General features: G+C 46.2%; 2 protein-coding genes and 1 long non-coding RNA gene across 3 annotated transcripts; all 3 read left to right on the plus strand.

The window, feature by feature from the left end:
• Positions 1-2890: 2890 nt before the first annotated feature.
• On the plus strand, positions 2891-6018 carry LOC127347069 (uncharacterized). Its single transcript, XM_071829114.1, has 6 exons — positions 2891-3901; positions 4353-4654; positions 4728-4992; positions 5076-5616; positions 5696-5888; positions 6006-6018. The coding sequence occupies exons 1-6, from the start codon at positions 2891-2893 to the stop codon at positions 6016-6018; spliced, it is 2325 nt and encodes a 774-aa protein (XP_071685215.1).
• A 391-nt stretch (positions 6019-6409) lies between these two features.
• LOC139830508 (uncharacterized) lies at positions 6410-9777 on the plus strand. Its single transcript, XR_011742738.1, has 2 exons — positions 6410-6808; positions 8075-9777. It is a non-coding gene; the product is annotated as an uncharacterized lncRNA (long non-coding RNA).
• A 969-nt stretch (positions 9778-10746) lies between these two features.
• Positions 10747-13285, plus strand: LOC139839068 (uncharacterized). Its single transcript, XM_071829115.1, has 2 exons — positions 10747-12519; positions 13235-13285. The coding sequence occupies exons 1-2, from the start codon at positions 10747-10749 to the stop codon at positions 13283-13285; spliced, it is 1824 nt and encodes a 607-aa protein (XP_071685216.1).
• Positions 13286-17765: the final 4480 nt, after the last annotated feature.

Consider the following 17765-nt stretch of genomic DNA (forward strand, 5'->3'; position numbering starts at 1 on the left):
CACCATCTTTACTTTCCATGTTTATGCATCATATTTGCATCATGCATGTCATATCATGTCACCTTTGATTTTTTTTATCAAATTGCATTTTGGTTTTTGTTGTTCTTTATTTTAAGTGTTGTTCTCCCTCCTTCTTCCTCTTGTTTCATCTCACCACTTGTGATGTTACAAGAAAAGCCAAAGCCTAAACCTATTTCCTATCACTTGACCTTTTTCAAAAATGTCATGCCAATTTTTCTAGTAAATATGGGTTGATATTAAACCCCTCTCTTTAATATCTTACTTTGCAATTAATCAACTTAAGCATGTATTTGCAATGTTCAAAATGTTTGTCTTGTTTACAAATAAAAATATTTATGTTGAAACTATTCCTCTCACTTGTCTCTATCTTTGTTTCAAATCCAAATTTGTTTTCCAATGGTTCAAATAAAATCTGAGAAAGAAAAAGGAATAAAAGAAATAAAAGAAAATCAGCCCAAGCTCTCTGTTCTCTTCCTGGAGCAAGCCCATATGACCATTTTGTTTTCTTTCTTTCCTGGAACGACAAGGCAGCGCCCTGCTCCTTGCTTGCGAATTTTTTTAAAATAATACGAATTTTTTATTTAATTCCAGGACTATCACGCGTTTTTAAAATTTTCGAAAAGTGTGACTCGGTCGGATGACAGCAGGCCGATCGGCCGGCAGCAGGCCGATCGGCCGGCAGCAGGCCGATTGCAGGCCCTGCAGTGGCCGCAGTGGCCGACCAGAGGGGACAGCACCCCCGTCGGACTGCTGCTGTCCGATCGGACGGGAGCAGCCAAACTGGCGCATGCAGCATGCACGCGTCGCGTCGGGTCGGCCGGCCACGCGCAGACGCCCTCGCCCGGCCACGCGCAGACGCTCCCCCGGCCCCTTTTCTTCTTTCTTCTTTCTTCTGTCTTCTTCCTCCTCTCTCCTCTCTTCTTCCCTTCTCTCTTTGCTGCATGCTTTCTTCCCTGGCTGCACAAGAACAGCTCGAAAACTTCAGCATATTTCGCAGATCCCTAGTGATTTAGCCAATAAAACTTCAACATTTTGCTGCTATTAGTTGAGGGAAGCTCGATCTACAGATGGGTTAGGTTTTGGAGAGGATTGGTGGTGTTGTTTAGCAGCAATGGTGATGAAGTGGTGGAGGTTGGTGGTGGTGTAAGGGGCTGAGCTGTTGCTGGTTCGTGGTGGCGCTGAGGTGCCGCGTGCTGTTCGTGCTGCTCGTGCTGCTACAGTTGGAGAGGCTGCTCACGCTACAAGGGTAAATCCTAATCTTTGCATAGTAGTGTTAACTGTGTAGGTTAATGTGGGCTGGTTTTAGTGTTAGTGTATTTATCTGGGCTGGTTTTAGTAGTTGACGCGGATGGAATTTTTTTTAGGTGAGCAAAGATGACAGATGTAGTGAAGATAGTATTTTACTATGGTATGGGTAGTGTCCGATCAAATGAAATGGGAGTTGATCTGAGTGAGTTCAAATCTGTAGAGATGAATATGACTGCTCCTAGAACATGGACAATTGAGCAGGTGAAGGACTGGTTGACAGAATGTTTCGGGCTTAATCTGAAGTGCACACAGTGGGTGTGCATGCATTGTGGACTAAGTCGATATCAAACATTTCGTGGTATCTGAGGCCTGTAGATGATACCTCTAAGTGGGTGAGCTGGTTAAAAGGGGCTGAAAGGAGAGGAACTAACCCTGTGGCATTAGTTCTTCCGGTGGAGAAGGAGGTAGCGCCTCCTGAAGGCGGTTACAGTGGAGGAGGTGGTTACGAATCAGGCCAGAGCAGTGAAGCACCCGGCGGTGGCGGTGGTTACGAGCCTGAACAGAGCAGCCATGCGGAAGATGTTTATATCGGCCAGGGTGATGGTTACAGTGGAGAAGACGGTGAGGTTGATGGTGACGAAGAAAATGGATACAGCCAGAACCAGATGGAAGAGGAAGATACAGAAGGTGAAAGTGATGCTGATGATTCCGATGAGTCTGATGATGGGGAGGAGGTGCCTATTCCAGGCAGATGGAATCATAACTTTTCGTCTGCAATGACAATCAACGATGGTCTTGATTCTAACTGGGAGTATCACCAGAACAATGTCGCCGTAGGGGCCATGTTTCCGTCGAAGCGACATATGCAGGATGCAATAATGAAGTGGGCAATGGTGAGTCAGAGGCAGCTGAGAACAACCGTGTCATCTGGAAAATTCCTGACGATGGAATGTGTGGATATCAATTGTCCCGGAAGGGTGCATGGGTATGTTCCTAAGTATGACACAACATGGCGTGTGAGCGACTTTGTGGCACATAGTTGTGAGCTTGCAAGTATCCTCAATGATCATTGCAACTTTGTCGTCTAATCTCATAGCTCGGCTGTTGTACACTGAAATTGTGGAAGGGCAAGCCATGAGAGTAAACGCCATCCAGAAGAATGTTAAGAAGCATCATTTTTACACCATATCTTATGGCAAGGCTTGGAGGGCTAAGCAGAGGGCGATGGAGATGAGGTTTGGTTCGTTTCGAGACGCATACGACGCTGTTGTTCGTTTGCTGCAGACGCTGCACGAGGAATCAGAACACATATGTGAACATCCAGGACATGTTTTTGCCGGAGTACCCATCTTACGGTGGTTCTGCATAGAGTCTATTTCTCGTTCGGTGTATGCATCGAATCATTCGGTTTCTTGTCGACCCGTGTTATGTGTCGACGGCACGTTTCTGACTGGTCAGTACAAGGGTCAAATCTTAACCGCCATTGGAATGGACGGAAACAATCAAATCGTGCCACTCGCTTTTGCTTTCGTGGAGAGTGAGAACACCGAAAGCTGGTTATGGTTTTTCAGGCAGTTGAAGATTTCAATTGTAAAGGACAAGCCGAATGTTTGCATCCTTCATGACGAGGCATGCAGGTATACCGAAAGCTATTAAGACACTGAAAGAGCCTGGGCAAGAAACGCCATGGATTGACATTGAGAGCCGTTGGTGCATGCGCCACCTGGGGGCCAATTTTTACACACAATTCAGGAACAAGCCCCTTATGAATGTCTTCAAGCGGTTGTGCATCCAGAACCAGCAGTGGAAGTATAATTTTTTGCGTAGCAAAGTGCAGGAGTTAACGAAGAAACTAGTTGTGCAGAGGAAAGGAGCTCGAGATGCAAACATAGCAGCACATATGCAGGCAGTTGCAGCAGGAACAACAGCGGTAGAAGCACCAGTTTATGAGGCACCCGAAGGTCTGTGCGACTTGCCCGGATTTGACCCGCCCGGAACAAGGAGAAGGCAGGGAAGGCAGATTAAAAACTTTGAGCAGTGGATAGAGCATGAGCCTACAGAGAGGTGGTCTTTGTTGCACGACACACATGGAGCTAGATACGGCGTCATGACAACCAACCTCGCAGAGTCGTATAACTTTGTGCTGAGAGGCAACAGAGCTTTGCCACTTACAGCTATAGTAGAGGGTATTTTCATGGGCACAGTTAAATATTACAGAGAGAGACGTGAGAAGGCTCAGATGCACATGGTGAACAGACCAGCCACACCATATTGTTCAAAGATTATGGAGTACATGCATAAGAAGAAGGAGAAAGCTAAGCATCTCGCTGTTGTTCAAATTGGTAATGTGGAAAGAAGGTACGAAGTCCGCTTACCTACAGATAGGTTCGGGTGTGGGAATCCGCAGCGAACACATGATGTGAAAATCGGCAATGAAGAATGGCCAACTTGCGAGTGCACATGCAACAAACCAAAGTTGCTTCATCTTCCTTGCTCACATGTGTTAGTTGTTTGTGGTGTCCTGGGGATGTCGGAAATCTCGTTCGTCTCTCCGTATTATCTGAAGGAGGCCGTGCTCAACACCTGGACCGGTGAGCTGGAAGGATTTTGGTCAATGGGAAATTTCAACACTGTAAACCCTGGTGAAAGGCGATATATCCCAAACCCAACGCTACTGAGGACAGGCATCGGTAGACGGCCATCGCAGCGCATCCGGAATGATATGGATGAATCTGAAGCTGGAGGGCCAACGAGACAATGTTTCCTATGCAATCAATTTGGCCATTGGGACACTAATTGTACAACCTTCGGCATTGGCCCTGCAGGAAGGGGGCAGCGAGGTAGAAGGGGACGTCGCGGGAGGGGAAGAAACTAGGCGGCGAGGCGCTACTTTGGAACTTATTTGCAATTTTATGTACTGAACAACGAATTTGTAATAAGTATGGAACTACTTTGCAATTTCAAATGTGAAACTATGTTACTTCAATTTATGTACTGAACAACGAATTTGTAATAAGTATGGAACTACTTTGCAATTTCGTAATTTATAGTTTTGCACGAGTACTGACTATTTCTCTTTGCAGAGACGATTTGCTCGCGACCAGGTCAGGAACTGCTACCCTTCGTTCACCGAGCAGTTCGACGTGCTCGATGATAGGGCGGTGATCTGGCAGCCCTATATGGCCGCCGCCGTGCATGAAAGGTACCCCGGCGGGATCTCTAACCTCTGTTATAGAGATTGTGCGTACTGGATGACACAGTCGAAGATCATCTTCGATGTGTCCGTGGAGATAATGGCCCAGCAGAGGATCATGAGGCAGTTCGGCTCTCGGCAGCTGGTCGATCCTCCACCACCGATAGCACCTCTCCCTGCCTACGTCCACAAGTAAGTTCTGAGCGTCGCTAAGTTTATGCCTGTTCATCATGGTTCGACTAACTCTCACAATTATTTTCTGCAGGTACAACAGGAAGGGTACTAGCCACTCGTCGACATGGTGGCTTCAGCGCGTTGGCTCGTATGTTGCTGAGTGGGATGGCGCGACAACACACGTCTGGCCGAACGATGAGCAGTTTGACCCACAGGAGTTTGCCGCATATCTGCAGAGGTACACTGCAGCCACGCGAGTGCGCCTCATCGCGCCGACTGATCCAGCTCAGGCGCCACCTGCGTCTATGCACGATATGTACCCGACTCAGTCCACAGCCGGTAGTCGACAGCATGCGGTACGTACAACTTTCTATTCCACCCTCATACTTGTCGTTTATCTATTGGGTTCTACGATTTATATGCTACCATGATTTTTCAGGGTCAGCTGACTGCGGACTTACAGGATGAAGTCGCTCGGTACACACGTCAAGTGTCCAGTGCACCTCTTCTGCAGCGTGACCAACATGTGTCCTGGTTGAGGCGTCTCGAGGACAAGCTACGCGGGATCTACTCGGCTATCACATGCAGCCGTAGTTCCGACGTCGTTCAGCGCCACCTCCTTCCACCGCGACCCTCCACACAGCAGCAGCGACGGCCACATCTCACACCGACCGCAACACCCAGACCACCACCTCCTGATCGGGCAGGAGGTTCGTCGTGGCAGCAGCACACTCCTTCCGTCGATGACTATCAGTACCAGCACCACGGATCACGGCCACGTCTCACACCGACGCCGACACCCAGACCACCACCTCCTGACCAGGCAGGAGGTTCGTCGTGGCAGCAGCAGCACACTCCTTCCGTCGATGACTTTCAGTACCAGCGTCACGGTTTCTTCGACGACTTTCAGCAGCAAGCTGCTTTCGACCAGTGGCAGCAACAGCAGGCCCCTTTCATGGGAGGAGCAGGATACACACAGGGTATGTACTATTCTATATATTGTGTTCCATATAGACTATACTCCACTTAGTTTGACATCACTTATGTTTCGTGGCACAGGATACTCGCAGCACACTGCGTCCAATCCTTCATGGGGAGCTAGTGATCAGGATCCTGAGCACATGGAGTACTACAGCACGCAGCAGAACTATGTCGGTATGCAGACTCCTCCACCACAGCCCACACAGGAGACACAGTACGACCCCGAGTCCGGGTCCTGGATCCCTGCTCGCATAACCAGGGCCCGGGACAGGTTCGGTTGGACACCCCGTACTACGCCGCCTCCACGAAACCCCAGACGCCGTCCATAGTCTCAGACATTTATGTATCTATGTATCAGACATTTATGTATGCATCACCTATGTATCAGACTTCATGTATGAACTATGTATCAGTATGTTGTACCGCTTAAAAATGACGCCATAAGTACCTTCAGCTATACCTCTGCTAACCATAAGCTGCAAACGAAGAAAATACATCCATGCAAATAATCTAACCAATTGGTCTGTAGCAAACCAATTGGTCTGTAGCTGACCAACTGGTCTGTAGCTGACCAATTGGTCTGTAGCTGACCAGTTGGTCATCTATCGACCAACGAGTCTCACAACCCGACGGCCCCCTGCAGCCGACACCCAGTCGGCCTGCTGCCGGCCGATCGGCTTGCTATAATCCGACCGAGTCACACTTTTGGAAAATTTTGAAAACGCGTGATAGTCCTGGAATTAAATAAAAAATTCGTATTATTTAAAAAAAATTCGCCTCCTTGCTTTCCGTACAGAGCACGAGCAGTGCGTGCTCTTTTCTTCCCCACCTGCTCCAAGCACTTTCCCCTCTCTCCTTGAGCAACAAAATCATCCCAGCAAACCCTACCCATCTTCCTTTTCCTCTCCAAGCCGCCGCCACCGTCTCTGTCTCCTCCCAAAAACCCTCATCGTGAGAAAACCCCGCCATCTACCTCGTCGACGCCGACGCCATGGCCACCCTCGGCCTCGTCTGAGCGGTGGAATTGAGCCACCGTTCCTTCCTCTCCGTCCTGGTCCGCTTCGCAGAGCTGGAGACGCCGCGGCTGCTCGAACGTGCCTCCACTTCTGCCTCGTGTGCCCCGGCTTCACCTTCATCTACGACGCCGGCGACCTCCCCTGCCGTTTCTTCCTCTTCGTCGACACCTCCAGGGTGAGCAGCCACATGCCCTGACCTTCCTACTTGTTTCCTTGCTTCATCTGGTCCGAGTTGAGAAGGAGATACGAGATCAGGCGAGATCGAGTTCACATAAAAAAACGCCCAGTTTTTCTTCTCACAGCACCTGTCTTTCGACACTTCTCCTCGCCAGCACAGGCCACTCCAGCTTGCGTTATTCACACCGTTGGAAATCTGAGACGAAGGGCTACAACTTTCGTTTTGGAATCAATCAATTTCGTTTCCTGTAGACGATGCCACATTCGTTCAAAGATCTGTCCAGAAAACAGATTCTGTTTAGTTTCAATTTTCGCCGTGTCTCTGTTCCATTCTCCGACGAAGCTCACCGGCGTTCCAGGTCGTTTCAGCACGCGCTTCTTTTACCTCTAGATGCACAACATCTCAGGCTTCATCTCTGTTTTTGAATCACCCAAATCGGCGCAGAAACGACGTCGCCATTGTCGTTCAAAGTTTGGTCCAGAAACAGATTCCAGATTTCAGTTCAGCTTGCTGTTTCGTCGGTCAGTTTCCCGGCGAGTCTCCCCGTGTACACAGTGCACCAAATCTACCCAAACCTGTCCTATTTGAATCTTGGTACCTTCTTCTTGCTCAAATACATCGAAGCGCCACCTAGGTCTGCCCAGATTCATCGTTTCCGACGCTTTAAAATCCGTGCAGAAATGCCTCTACAGGAATCGCAAGTGTCACAGTTTTCAGTTCAGCTGTCACGTTTTTCAGTTAACCCGGAGACCTACTTTACCTTATTTGTAACCTGGTCACTTTTCAAATCTTTTAAAACTACACTTATACTTGTCCAAACTTTGCAAACTTTATATCCAAGTTGTTCAGAAAAACATGATCTACTCAACCATGAATTTTGTTTCAGCTTTTGAACAAATAAAATTTTGACCACTTTCAAATCTGAACTAAAATTGACAAATCTTACATAAACCATAACTTGAGTTCTATAATTCCAAATTTAATAAACTTTATATCCTTATGCATCAGAAAAACATGAGGAATTCAAATATCAACATTTCATGCATCATTGTCCGCATCCCTGGTTCGGCCAAATTAGAATTGCAACTTGAACTAAATGTTATGTGAGGGTGTTTATCATTTCTTGTGACTCTTTGCAAACCCCACTTAATTATGCTACGTATGAAACCTTTGCATCTCATGCATCATACTGCGCATTGCATTTTCTTGTATTGATTTGTGCTATTACTTTCTTGTATGTGCTATTTGGTTCTTCTCGAGTAGACATCGACACCGAGCAGTTCGGGAGGAGTTCCTCTACATCACCCCTGAAGATTGCGTTCGTGTTTCCTCTTCCGATTTGACAGGCGAGCCCACCCCTTCACCTATTTTACATTTACATGCTCTTTTGATCTATTGCTATCCCTATGTTGCGATTCTGTTGTGTCACGTGTCCTATTCCACCTGTTACCCTATATCACCGAGTTACACCTCCTCGCCCTACCTATTGTCTGTTGTTTGCCAGCTTTGCGAGTCGTAGGCGAGTTTAGGGTTATTGTTGATATCTCGAAATGTTCGGGATATCTTGTTGGGTAGTTGTCTTACTTGCTATATTCTGTTGTTGGAGATAAACATGGCTCAACCTAATGTTAATATTAAAATGGATAAGAAGAGGCATCGGTGGGTCAGCTGTATATTTGGTTTTACCATGGCTCACTTGTGTCCAATTTTATAATTAGGACGAGTTCTTGTTTTCTGATCCAAGACTGAGCGCACTAACCACACGTGGGAGGTTTCACTGGGCCCCCCTCGACCTATTACCGGAACTGCTTCCACTGTCCAAGTGCCACAATTAGTTTTGTAACGTTTTGTTTCTCCCGAGCGTGCAAGCTTGTTTCTTTGTGGTCCGATGATATGGTGTTACTTTTGGGGAAGCCTTTTGTGCCATGTAACCCCATTGTCTCTTGCACGCTCGTAGGCGCGGTACGTATTGTTAAGAGGTCATCCTCTAGTGGGCTCTGATCCTTCTTAACCGTAGACGCAAACAGCTAGGTCCGCGTCGGAGTTCCGATCGGGCTCTGAAACGGGTTTAACCTAGATAGGTGGCTTCTTGGACTTGGTCTGTGGTGAAGGGAGGGGTTGTGATGCGAGGTTTCGCTGGCAAGTTTTCTCAAAACCCTTGCTTGTGGAGTCGGACATGCGTGTATGGGTACAGTAGTGCATCCCTGCAGGGTGAAATCTTATCGATAAGCCGTGTCCGCGGTTATGGACGACTTGGAGATGTTTAACTCGATCATAGAACAACTTACACCTTATTTTCCTGTTGTTAATAATTTGCTAATAAAACTCTTTCAAAAGTGTGAGTGCCTTTGCAATACCTCTTGGCGAAGGGGAATCGCATTGGCTGGGTTTTGTTTGCAGAGTATAGAACTGCTAGATTATGCGCTCTCTCATCTTCTCTGATAGACGAATGTTGTAGCGTGTCTCTATTGGTTAGTTGCTTTGCTGCCGCTAAACCCCACATATAGCCGGGCGAAGTTTACACCGCCCACCAGCAAGCATAGCTGGTCTTGTCTCGCAAGTACGTGCCAACGGTACTTACCCTCGTTTTTCTTCCTCTTTTTCCGGAACACGCTTTTCGACAAACAGGTACGACAGATGATGGGCAGTACGCAGGTGGCTACTTTGTCGAGTTCACGGACGACGACTTCGTTGCGTAGCAGGATCGTTCCTAAGGCAGCAGCCTGTGGCTTGTTGGTTATGGAACACCGCTTGATTATCTTCAGGACTCTTAGTCCCATTTGGTTCTTGTCTGTACCCAGACTTTTTGGCTATCTTATGTATGATGTAATGTTGGGATATGTTTCCCTATTGAGTGTCATTTGGATCTTGCTCATTAGAGCGTTGCTATATATATGAACCTTATTTCCATCTTTTGTGTCATACATAGTCATGTTGTGATATTCAAGCTGTATTCTACCCTCGTATCCTGTGCACAGTGTGTGTATGTGTGAAGTGCACAGGAAGGTGAAGCACTCAGGCTTGGAAAGCCTATCGTGAGCCTTTGAGGTGGGTGTTGTGTGCATGGGCGTGTCGAGCTGTTGCTTGGCCTACCCATATGCCTGGGAATGCGAGGCGACCTCACGGTCCTTTGTAGTGACCTCATGCACATAAACCCCTCTTACCTGCGCGCTCTGGGTTTTTCCTACTCCTGGGGCTTACAGACTTGGTATCAGAGCAGGACTGCCTTTAGGAGCCCTTGCAGCGGACGAAGTTGTGTCTAGAAACTCATATTTTAGTAGCTACATAGGAAAATTATGCGCGAGAGTAGGAATTCTGCTTTTATTTCTTACCCCACCCACCCATCCTCTGGTAAGGACGTGTAACGGTTTTACTCTATTCTTATCTTGTTTCACCTAGGTTTGGACGTGTTCGGGGAAACCATAGTGCCATAGGGAAAAGTGTTTTTTGAAAATTTTCTGTACTATGGTTGCTTCAATATCATTTGCTATCAATCTCCACCATATAATCTGTTCCTTTGCAATGTTGGTATTTTCATGCCAACATGCTCTCTCTGTTGTGTTGGTGCTATCTCGACCACTTCTTTGTTCCGGTGCATACATCAACCTTCCTTCTCCGGAGTTGTTTCGTCAAGCTTTTACCTTGTTGTTCTCCTCCAATATGCATAACTAGTGTCAACACGACCTAAGTTATTGACACTTGTTAATGCTGAAGTTCTGTATAGCTACATATCACTATCTTGCGAGATCTGTGAAATATTCTTGTTGTTATCGGCTAACCTTCTACATGTTATGGCTAGCTCTCGTGTGCTTGAATTCTTGTACATTGATGATAGCTATGTCTTGTCTCTTGTTATCTTCTGAAGTTCCTGTTAAGCACTAATATTGGGTTTTTCATTATCCATGATTGTGCTAACCTTGGTGTCTTTACTCAGAATGGAGAGTGGTGAAGATGATCCTCCACCTGAAGTGGACCAAACTCTGGTTAAAATGGCGCAAGTCCTAAATCAGATGCAGCTAAACCAGGACAGAATCAATGGTGGCAATGCACGTGTCACTATTCAGGAGTTTCTCCAGCTCAACCCGCGCACTTTTGATGTCACCGCAGAGCCAATTGATGCTGATGATTGGTTATGCGAGATGAACAAGACTATCACTGTGGCACATGTAGCTGATGAGGACCGTGTTCCTTATGTGACTTATCTTCTTCGTGGAGTCTCAGCCGCATGGTGGGACAATCATCTGCTGATGAAAGCACCAGATGCAGACATTACCTGGGATGAGTTTCAGCTTCTCTTCAAGCGTCATCACATCCCTGACAGCATCCTGGAGAGAAAGCGAGAAGAGTTCTGCAATTTGTCTCAAGGCAGCAACACTGTGCTGGCTTATAGAGATGCTTTCTTAAAACTGGCTCGTTATGCTGGAGATGAGGTATCTACAGATGCCAAAAAGCAAGCCATGTTTCGCAAAGGCATGAACCCAGAGATCAAGTATGCTATACTCTTGGTCAAGTGCAATACCTTCGAGGAGCTCGTTAACACAGCGCTCCAAGAAGAGTATGGTCGTGCAATGCTAGAAGAGTCTCGTAAGCGCTCTCGTGAAGCAGCTTCTTCCTCAGCAACTGCTATGCCTCCTCGGAAACGTAGGATTTGGGTTCCTTATGCTGCTCCTGCACAACCCACCTACATGCCTGAATCGAGTGGTTTTGTTTCCCGCCCTCCCACCCCTGTTGTTGTTCCAAGGGGATCTCAAGTTCATCAAAGGTCTGGCAATCAAGCTAAGCAAAGTCACCGTGTTGATGCTCAGCAAAGGCCTAGTTCTGAAGTTCTGGCAAGACCAATGGGTCCTCGCCCTTCTGCAAAAGTTTGCTTCAAGTGTGGTGATCCAGGACACACTTCACGCAATTGCTATCAGAACAAGTCTCTACAACCGTCAAAGGCTTTCAACTATAACAATAAGCCTGGTACGAGAAGTGTATGGGTAAACAATGTCACAGCTGTCCAAGCTAAAAGGGCACCTGACATCATGCTTGGTGTTCTTCCTGTGAACTCGATCCCAGCAAAAGTTCTGTTTGATACAGGAGCGGCACTTTCTTTCGTGTCCTCAAGTTTTGTTCAAAAGCATGAGTTACCTATGGTTCCACTGCCCAGTAACCTCACGGTGAATTCCCCGGGAGCGCAGTTGATAGTTTCCAAGATAAGCCATGGGAATCAGATTCTCATTGGAGGCTATATGTTTCTTGCTTCACTCATAGCTCTCGGCAGTTCGGACATTGATGTCATTCTCAGCATGGATTGGTTGAAGGCCAACAAAGCTGTTATTGATTGTGCCAAGCATTCAGTTTCCCTTCCTACTTCGACAGGCCACATAGTCTATTCACCTTCTGAGACACCTTCCGTTCAGCTCTTCGCTTTGAATCCTAGCTCTCTTCCGGAGCTTGAGTCTATACCGGTGGTTTGCGACTTTCCCGATGTCTTTCCTGAAGAACTTCCGGGTATGCCACCTGACAGGGCTGTTGAGTTCGTCATCGAACTAGAACCTGGTACAGCTCCTATCTCCAAGCGGCCTTACAAGATGGGTCCCAATGAGTTAGCTGAACTCAAGAAGCAGCTTGACGAGTTGCAAAAACTTGGTTTCATTCAGCCAAGCACTTCTCCATGGGGATGTCCTACCATCTTCGTCAAGAAAAAGGATAAAACTGATCGATTGGTGGTTGACTACCGCCCTCTCAATGAGAAAACGATCAAGAATACATATCCTCTTCCTCGCATCAATGAACTCTTTGATCAGCTTGCGGGTGCAACTGTGTTCTCTAAGATGGATTTGAGAAGTGGTTATCACCAAATCAAAATCCGCAAGGAGGATGTACCCAAGACAGCCTTCAAAACTCGTTATGGTCTCTATGAATACACCGTCATGTCCTTTGGCCTCACTAATGCTCCTGCCACTTTCTCTCGGTTGATGAACTACATTTTCATGGAGTACCTCGACAAGTTTGTGGTAGTCTATCTCGATGATATCCTTGTCTACTCCAAGTCCAATGAGGAGCATGAAGAGCATCTTCGCCTCATCCTCATGAAGCTTCGTGAACATCGCCTCTATGCCAAGTTCTCCAAATGCGAATTCTGGCTTCCTCAAGTTGTCTATCTTGGCCATGTCATTTCGGGAAAAGGAATTGCTGTCAATCCTGAAACAGTGAAGGCAATCGTTGAATGGCTTCCTCCGAAGAATGTCAAGCAAGTGAGAAGCTTCCTCGGTTTGGCAAGTTACTGCCGCCGCTTTGTTGAGAATTTCTCCAAGATCGCCAAGCCTCTTACAGATCTCCTGAAGAAAGACAAGAAGTTCCTTTGGTCTCCTCAATGCCAAGAAAGCTTTGACCTCCTCAAGCAGAAGCTCACTTCCACACCTGTCCTTGTTCTTCCAGATACTTCTAAGCCTTTCCATATATTCTGTGATGCCTCTCTTCATGGCCTAGGCGCCGTCCTCATGCAAGAACGTCAAGTTGTGGCGTATGCTTCTCGTCAGTTGAAAAAGCATGAACTCAACTATTCCACACATGATCTTGAGCTTGCAGCCGTGTTACATGCTTTAATAACATGGCGACAATACTTGTTAGGCAACAAATGTGAGATCTTCACTGACCACAAGAGTCTCAAATACATCTTCACCCAACCCAACTTGTGAAGGAGATATGCCCTAGAGGCAATAATAAAGTGGTTATTATTTATATCTTTATGTTTATGATAAATGTTTATATATCATGCTAGAATTGTATTAACCGAAACATTAGTACATGTGTGATATGTAGACAAACAAGAAGTCCCTAGTATGCCTCTTAAACTAGCTTGTTGATTAATGGATGATTAGTTTCATAATCATGAACATTGGATGTTATTAATAACAAGGTTATGTCATTGTGTGAATGATGTAATGGACACACCCAATTAAGCGTAGCATAAGATCTCGTCATTAAGTTATTTGCTATAAGCTTTCGATACATAGTTACCTAGTCCTTATGACCATGAGATCATGTAAATCACTTATACCGGAAAGGTACTTTGATTACACCAAACACCACTGCGTAAATGGGTGGCTATAAAGGTGGGATTAAGTATCCGGAAAGTATGAGTTGAGGCATATGGATCAACAGTGGGATTTGTCCATCCCGATGACGGATAGATATACTCTGGGCCCTCTCGGTGGAATGTCGTCTAATGTCTTGCAAGCATATGAATGAGTTCATAAGAGACCACATACCACGGTACGAGTAAAGAGTACTTGTCAGGAGACGAGGTTGAACAAGGTATAAAGTGATACCGAAGATCAAACCTCGGACAAGTAAAATATCGCGAGACAAAGGGAATTGGTAATTTATGTGAATGGTTCATTCGATCACTAAAGTCATCGTTGAATATGTGGGAGCCATTATGGATCTCCAGATCCCGCTATTGGTTATTGGTCGGAGTGAGTACTCAACCATGTCCACATAGTTCTCGAACCGTAGAGTGACACACTTAAAGTTGGATGTTGAAATGGTAGCACTTGAATTATGGAATGGAGTTCGAATATTTGTTCGGAGTCCCGGATGAGATCCCGGACATCACGAGGAGTTCCGGAATGGTCCGGAGAATAAGATTCATATATAGGATGTCATTTTATGTGAAATAAAATGTCGCGGAAGGTTCTATGGAAGGTTCTAGAAGGTTCTAGAAAAGTCCGGAAGAAACCACCAAGGAAGGTGGAGTCCACAAGGGACTCCACCTCCATGGCCGGCCAGCCCTAGTGGGGGTGGAGTCCCAAGTGGACTCCACCATAGGGGGTCGGCCACCCCCCCCCCACATGGGAGGTGGGAATCCCACCTTTGGGTGGGAGTCCTAGTTGGGCTAGGTTTCCCCCCTCCTATGGAAGGTTTTGGTTTCGGGTCTTATTCGAAGACTTGGACACCAACACTTGGGATCCACCTATATAATGAGGGGCCAAGGGAGGGGGCCGGCCACCCCAAGACCATAGCTTGGCCGCCCCCCTTGAGTGGCCGGCCACCCCCTCCCAAACCCTAGCTTTGCTCCTCCACTTCATATTGCCCGCGTAGCTTAGCGAAGCTCCGCCGGACTTCTACACCGCCACCGACACCACCCCGTCGTGCTGTCGGATTCAAGAGGAGCTACTACTTCCGCTGCCCGCTGGAACGGGGAGGTGGACGTCGTCTTCATCAACAACCGAACGTGTGACCGAGTACGGAGGTGCTGCCCGTTCGTGGCGCCGGAACCGATCGTGATCAAGATCTTCTACGCGCTTTTGCAAGCGGCAAGTGATCGTCTACCGCAGCAACAAGAGCCTCATCTTGTAGGCTTTGGAATCTCTTCAAGGGTGAGACTCGATACCCCCTCGTTGCTACCGTCTTCTAGATTGCATCTTGGCTTGGATTGCGTGTTCGCGGTAGGAAAATTTTTGTTTTCTATGCAACGTTATCCTACGGTGGTATCGAGCCGTGTCTATGCATAGATGGTTGCACGAGTAGAACACAATGGTTTGTGGGCGTTGATGCTCTTGTTATCTTTAGTTTGAGTACTTTGCATCTTTATGGCATAGTGGGATGAAGCGGCTCGGACTAACTTTACATGACCGCGTTCATGAGACTTGTTCCTCGTTCGACATGCAACTTGTATTGCATAAGAGGCTTTGCGGGTGTCTGTCTCTCCTACTATAGTAAAGATTCAATTTACTCTTCTATTGACAACATTAGTATCAACGTTGTGGTTCATGTTCGTAGGTAGATTAGATCTATATCGAAAACCCTAAACCACGTAAAATATGCAAACCAAATTAGAGAGCGTCTAACTTGTTTTTGCAGGGTTTGGTGATGTGATATGGCCATAATGTGATGATGAATATGTATGAGATGATCATTATTGTATTGTGGCAACCGGCAGGAGCCTTATGGTTGTCTTTAAATTTCATGTTGAGTAGTATTTCAAAGTAGTTGTAATAGTTGCTACATGGAGGACAATCATGAAGACGGTGCCATTGACCTTGGTGCTTCGCCGACGATGATGGAGATCATGCCCGAAGATGATGGAGATCATGTCCGTGCTTTGGAGATGAAGATCAAAGGCGCAAAGACAAAGGGCCATATCATATCACATATGAGCGCATGTGATGTTAATCCTTTTATGCATCTTATTTTGCTTAGATCGCGACGGTAGCATTATAAGATGATCCCTCACTAAAATCTCAAGATAATAAAGTGTTCATCCTTAGTAGCACCGTTATCAAGTCTTATCGTTTCGAAGCATCTCGTGATGATCGGATGTGATAGATTCGATAAGTACATACAACGGGTGCAAGACAGTTTTGCACATGCGGATACTAAGGTGGCCTTGACGAGCCTAGCATGTACAGACATGGTCTCGGAACACGTGATACCGAAAGGTAGAGCATGAATCATATGGTTGATATGATGAACACTTTGAGTGTTCGCCATTGAAATCACACCTTTTCTCGTGATGATCGGGTTTAGGTGCGGTGGATTTGGTTCGTGTGATCACTAAGACAATGCGAGGGATATTGTTTTGAGTGGGAGTTCACTTAGGTTTTTAATTATGTTGAATTAAAATTTGAACTCAATTTGTCATAAACTTAGTCTAAACTATTGCAAATATATGTTGTAGAGATGGCGTCCCCAATCAATTTTAATCAGTTCCTAGAGAAAGAGAAACTTAAGAGCAACGGTAGCAACTTCACCGACTGGTTCCGTCATGTGAGGATCTTCCTCTCTGGCGGAAATCTGCAATTTGTGCTTGATGCACCGCTAGGTGACCCTCCTGCAGAAGATGAATCCGATGAAGTAAAAGCTGTTTACGCGACTCGGAAAACTCGGTACTCTCAAGTTCAGTGTGCCATCTGTGCGATCTGGAATCCGATCTTCAAAAACGTTTTGAGCACCATGATCCTCATGAGTTGATGAATGAGCTGAAAGCTATATTCGAGACTCATGCGGCGATGGAATGCTATGAAGCATCGAAACATTTCTTCAATTGTATGATGGAAGAAGGCAGCTCCGTTAGTGAGCACATGCTCGCCATGACCGGGCATGCGAAGAAACTCAGTGACTTGGGAATAGTGATTCCTAACAGATCGGGATTAATCGTGTCCTTCAATCACGCCACCAAGTTACAAGAACTTTGTGATGAACTACAATATGCGAGAACATGAACAAGGAGTTACACGAACTCTTTGGCATGCTAAAAGCTGCTGAGATTGAGATCAAGAAAGAGCACCAAGTGTTGATGGTCAACAAGACCACCAGTTTCAAGAAACAGGGGCAAGTCTAAGGGAAAATTCAAGAAGGGTGGCAAGAAAGCTGCCACGCCTCCTATGAAACCTAAGAACGGCCCTAAGCCCGATGCTTTGAGTGCTATATGCGCAAGGAGAAGGGACAACTGGAAGCGTAATTGCTCCATGTATCTGGCTGATCTGAAGAGCGGCCTTGTCAAGAAGATGAAAGAAGTTTTATCTGATTTACATGTTATTGATGTTTTTCTCACTAGTTCTCGTTCTAGTACACGGGTATTTGATCTGGTTCGGTTGCTCATATTTGTAACTCGAAACAGGAACTAAAGAATAAACGACATTTGAAAGATGAAGTAATGATGCGCGTTGGAAATGGATCCAAGGTCAATGTGATCGCGGTCGGCACACTTCCTCTACATCTACCTTCGGGATTAGTTTTAAGCCTAAATAATTGCTATTATGTACCTGCGTTGAGCATGAACATTATATCTGGATCTTGTTTAATGCAAGACGGTTATTCATTCAAGTCTGAGAATAATGGTTGTTCTATTTTTATGAATAATATCTTTTATGGTCGAGCACCACAAAAGAATGGCTTATTTCTGTTAGATCTCGATAGTAGTGATACGCATATACATAACATTGATGCTAAGCGAATTAAACTT

This window comes from Lolium perenne, chromosome 4 (genome assembly GCF_019359855.2).
Source record: "Lolium perenne isolate Kyuss_39 chromosome 4, Kyuss_2.0, whole genome shotgun sequence".
Lineage (NCBI taxonomy): Eukaryota > Viridiplantae > Streptophyta > Magnoliopsida > Poales > Poaceae > Lolium > Lolium perenne.

Excerpts from the sequence above, each read along its gene's own strand:
- LOC127347069 (XM_071829114.1), top strand. The coding sequence starts at position 2,891 with ATGACGAGGCATGCAGGTATACCGAAAGCTATTAAGACACTGAAAGAG. Across the intron at positions 3,902-4,352 it reads CAATGGGAAATTTCAACACT|AGACGATTTGCTCGCGACCA; the intron begins GTAAACCCTGGT and ends TTCTCTTTGCAG. Across the intron at positions 4,993-5,075 it reads CCGGTAGTCGACAGCATGCG|GGTCAGCTGACTGCGGACTT; the intron begins GTACGTACAACT and ends ATGATTTTTCAG.
- LOC139839068 (XM_071829115.1), top strand. The coding sequence starts at position 10,747 with ATGGAGAGTGGTGAAGATGATCCTCCACCTGAAGTGGACCAAACTCTG. Across the intron at positions 12,520-13,234 it reads AGGATAAAACTGATCGATTG|ATACTTCTAAGCCTTTCCAT; the intron begins GTGGTTGACTAC and ends TTGTTCTTCCAG.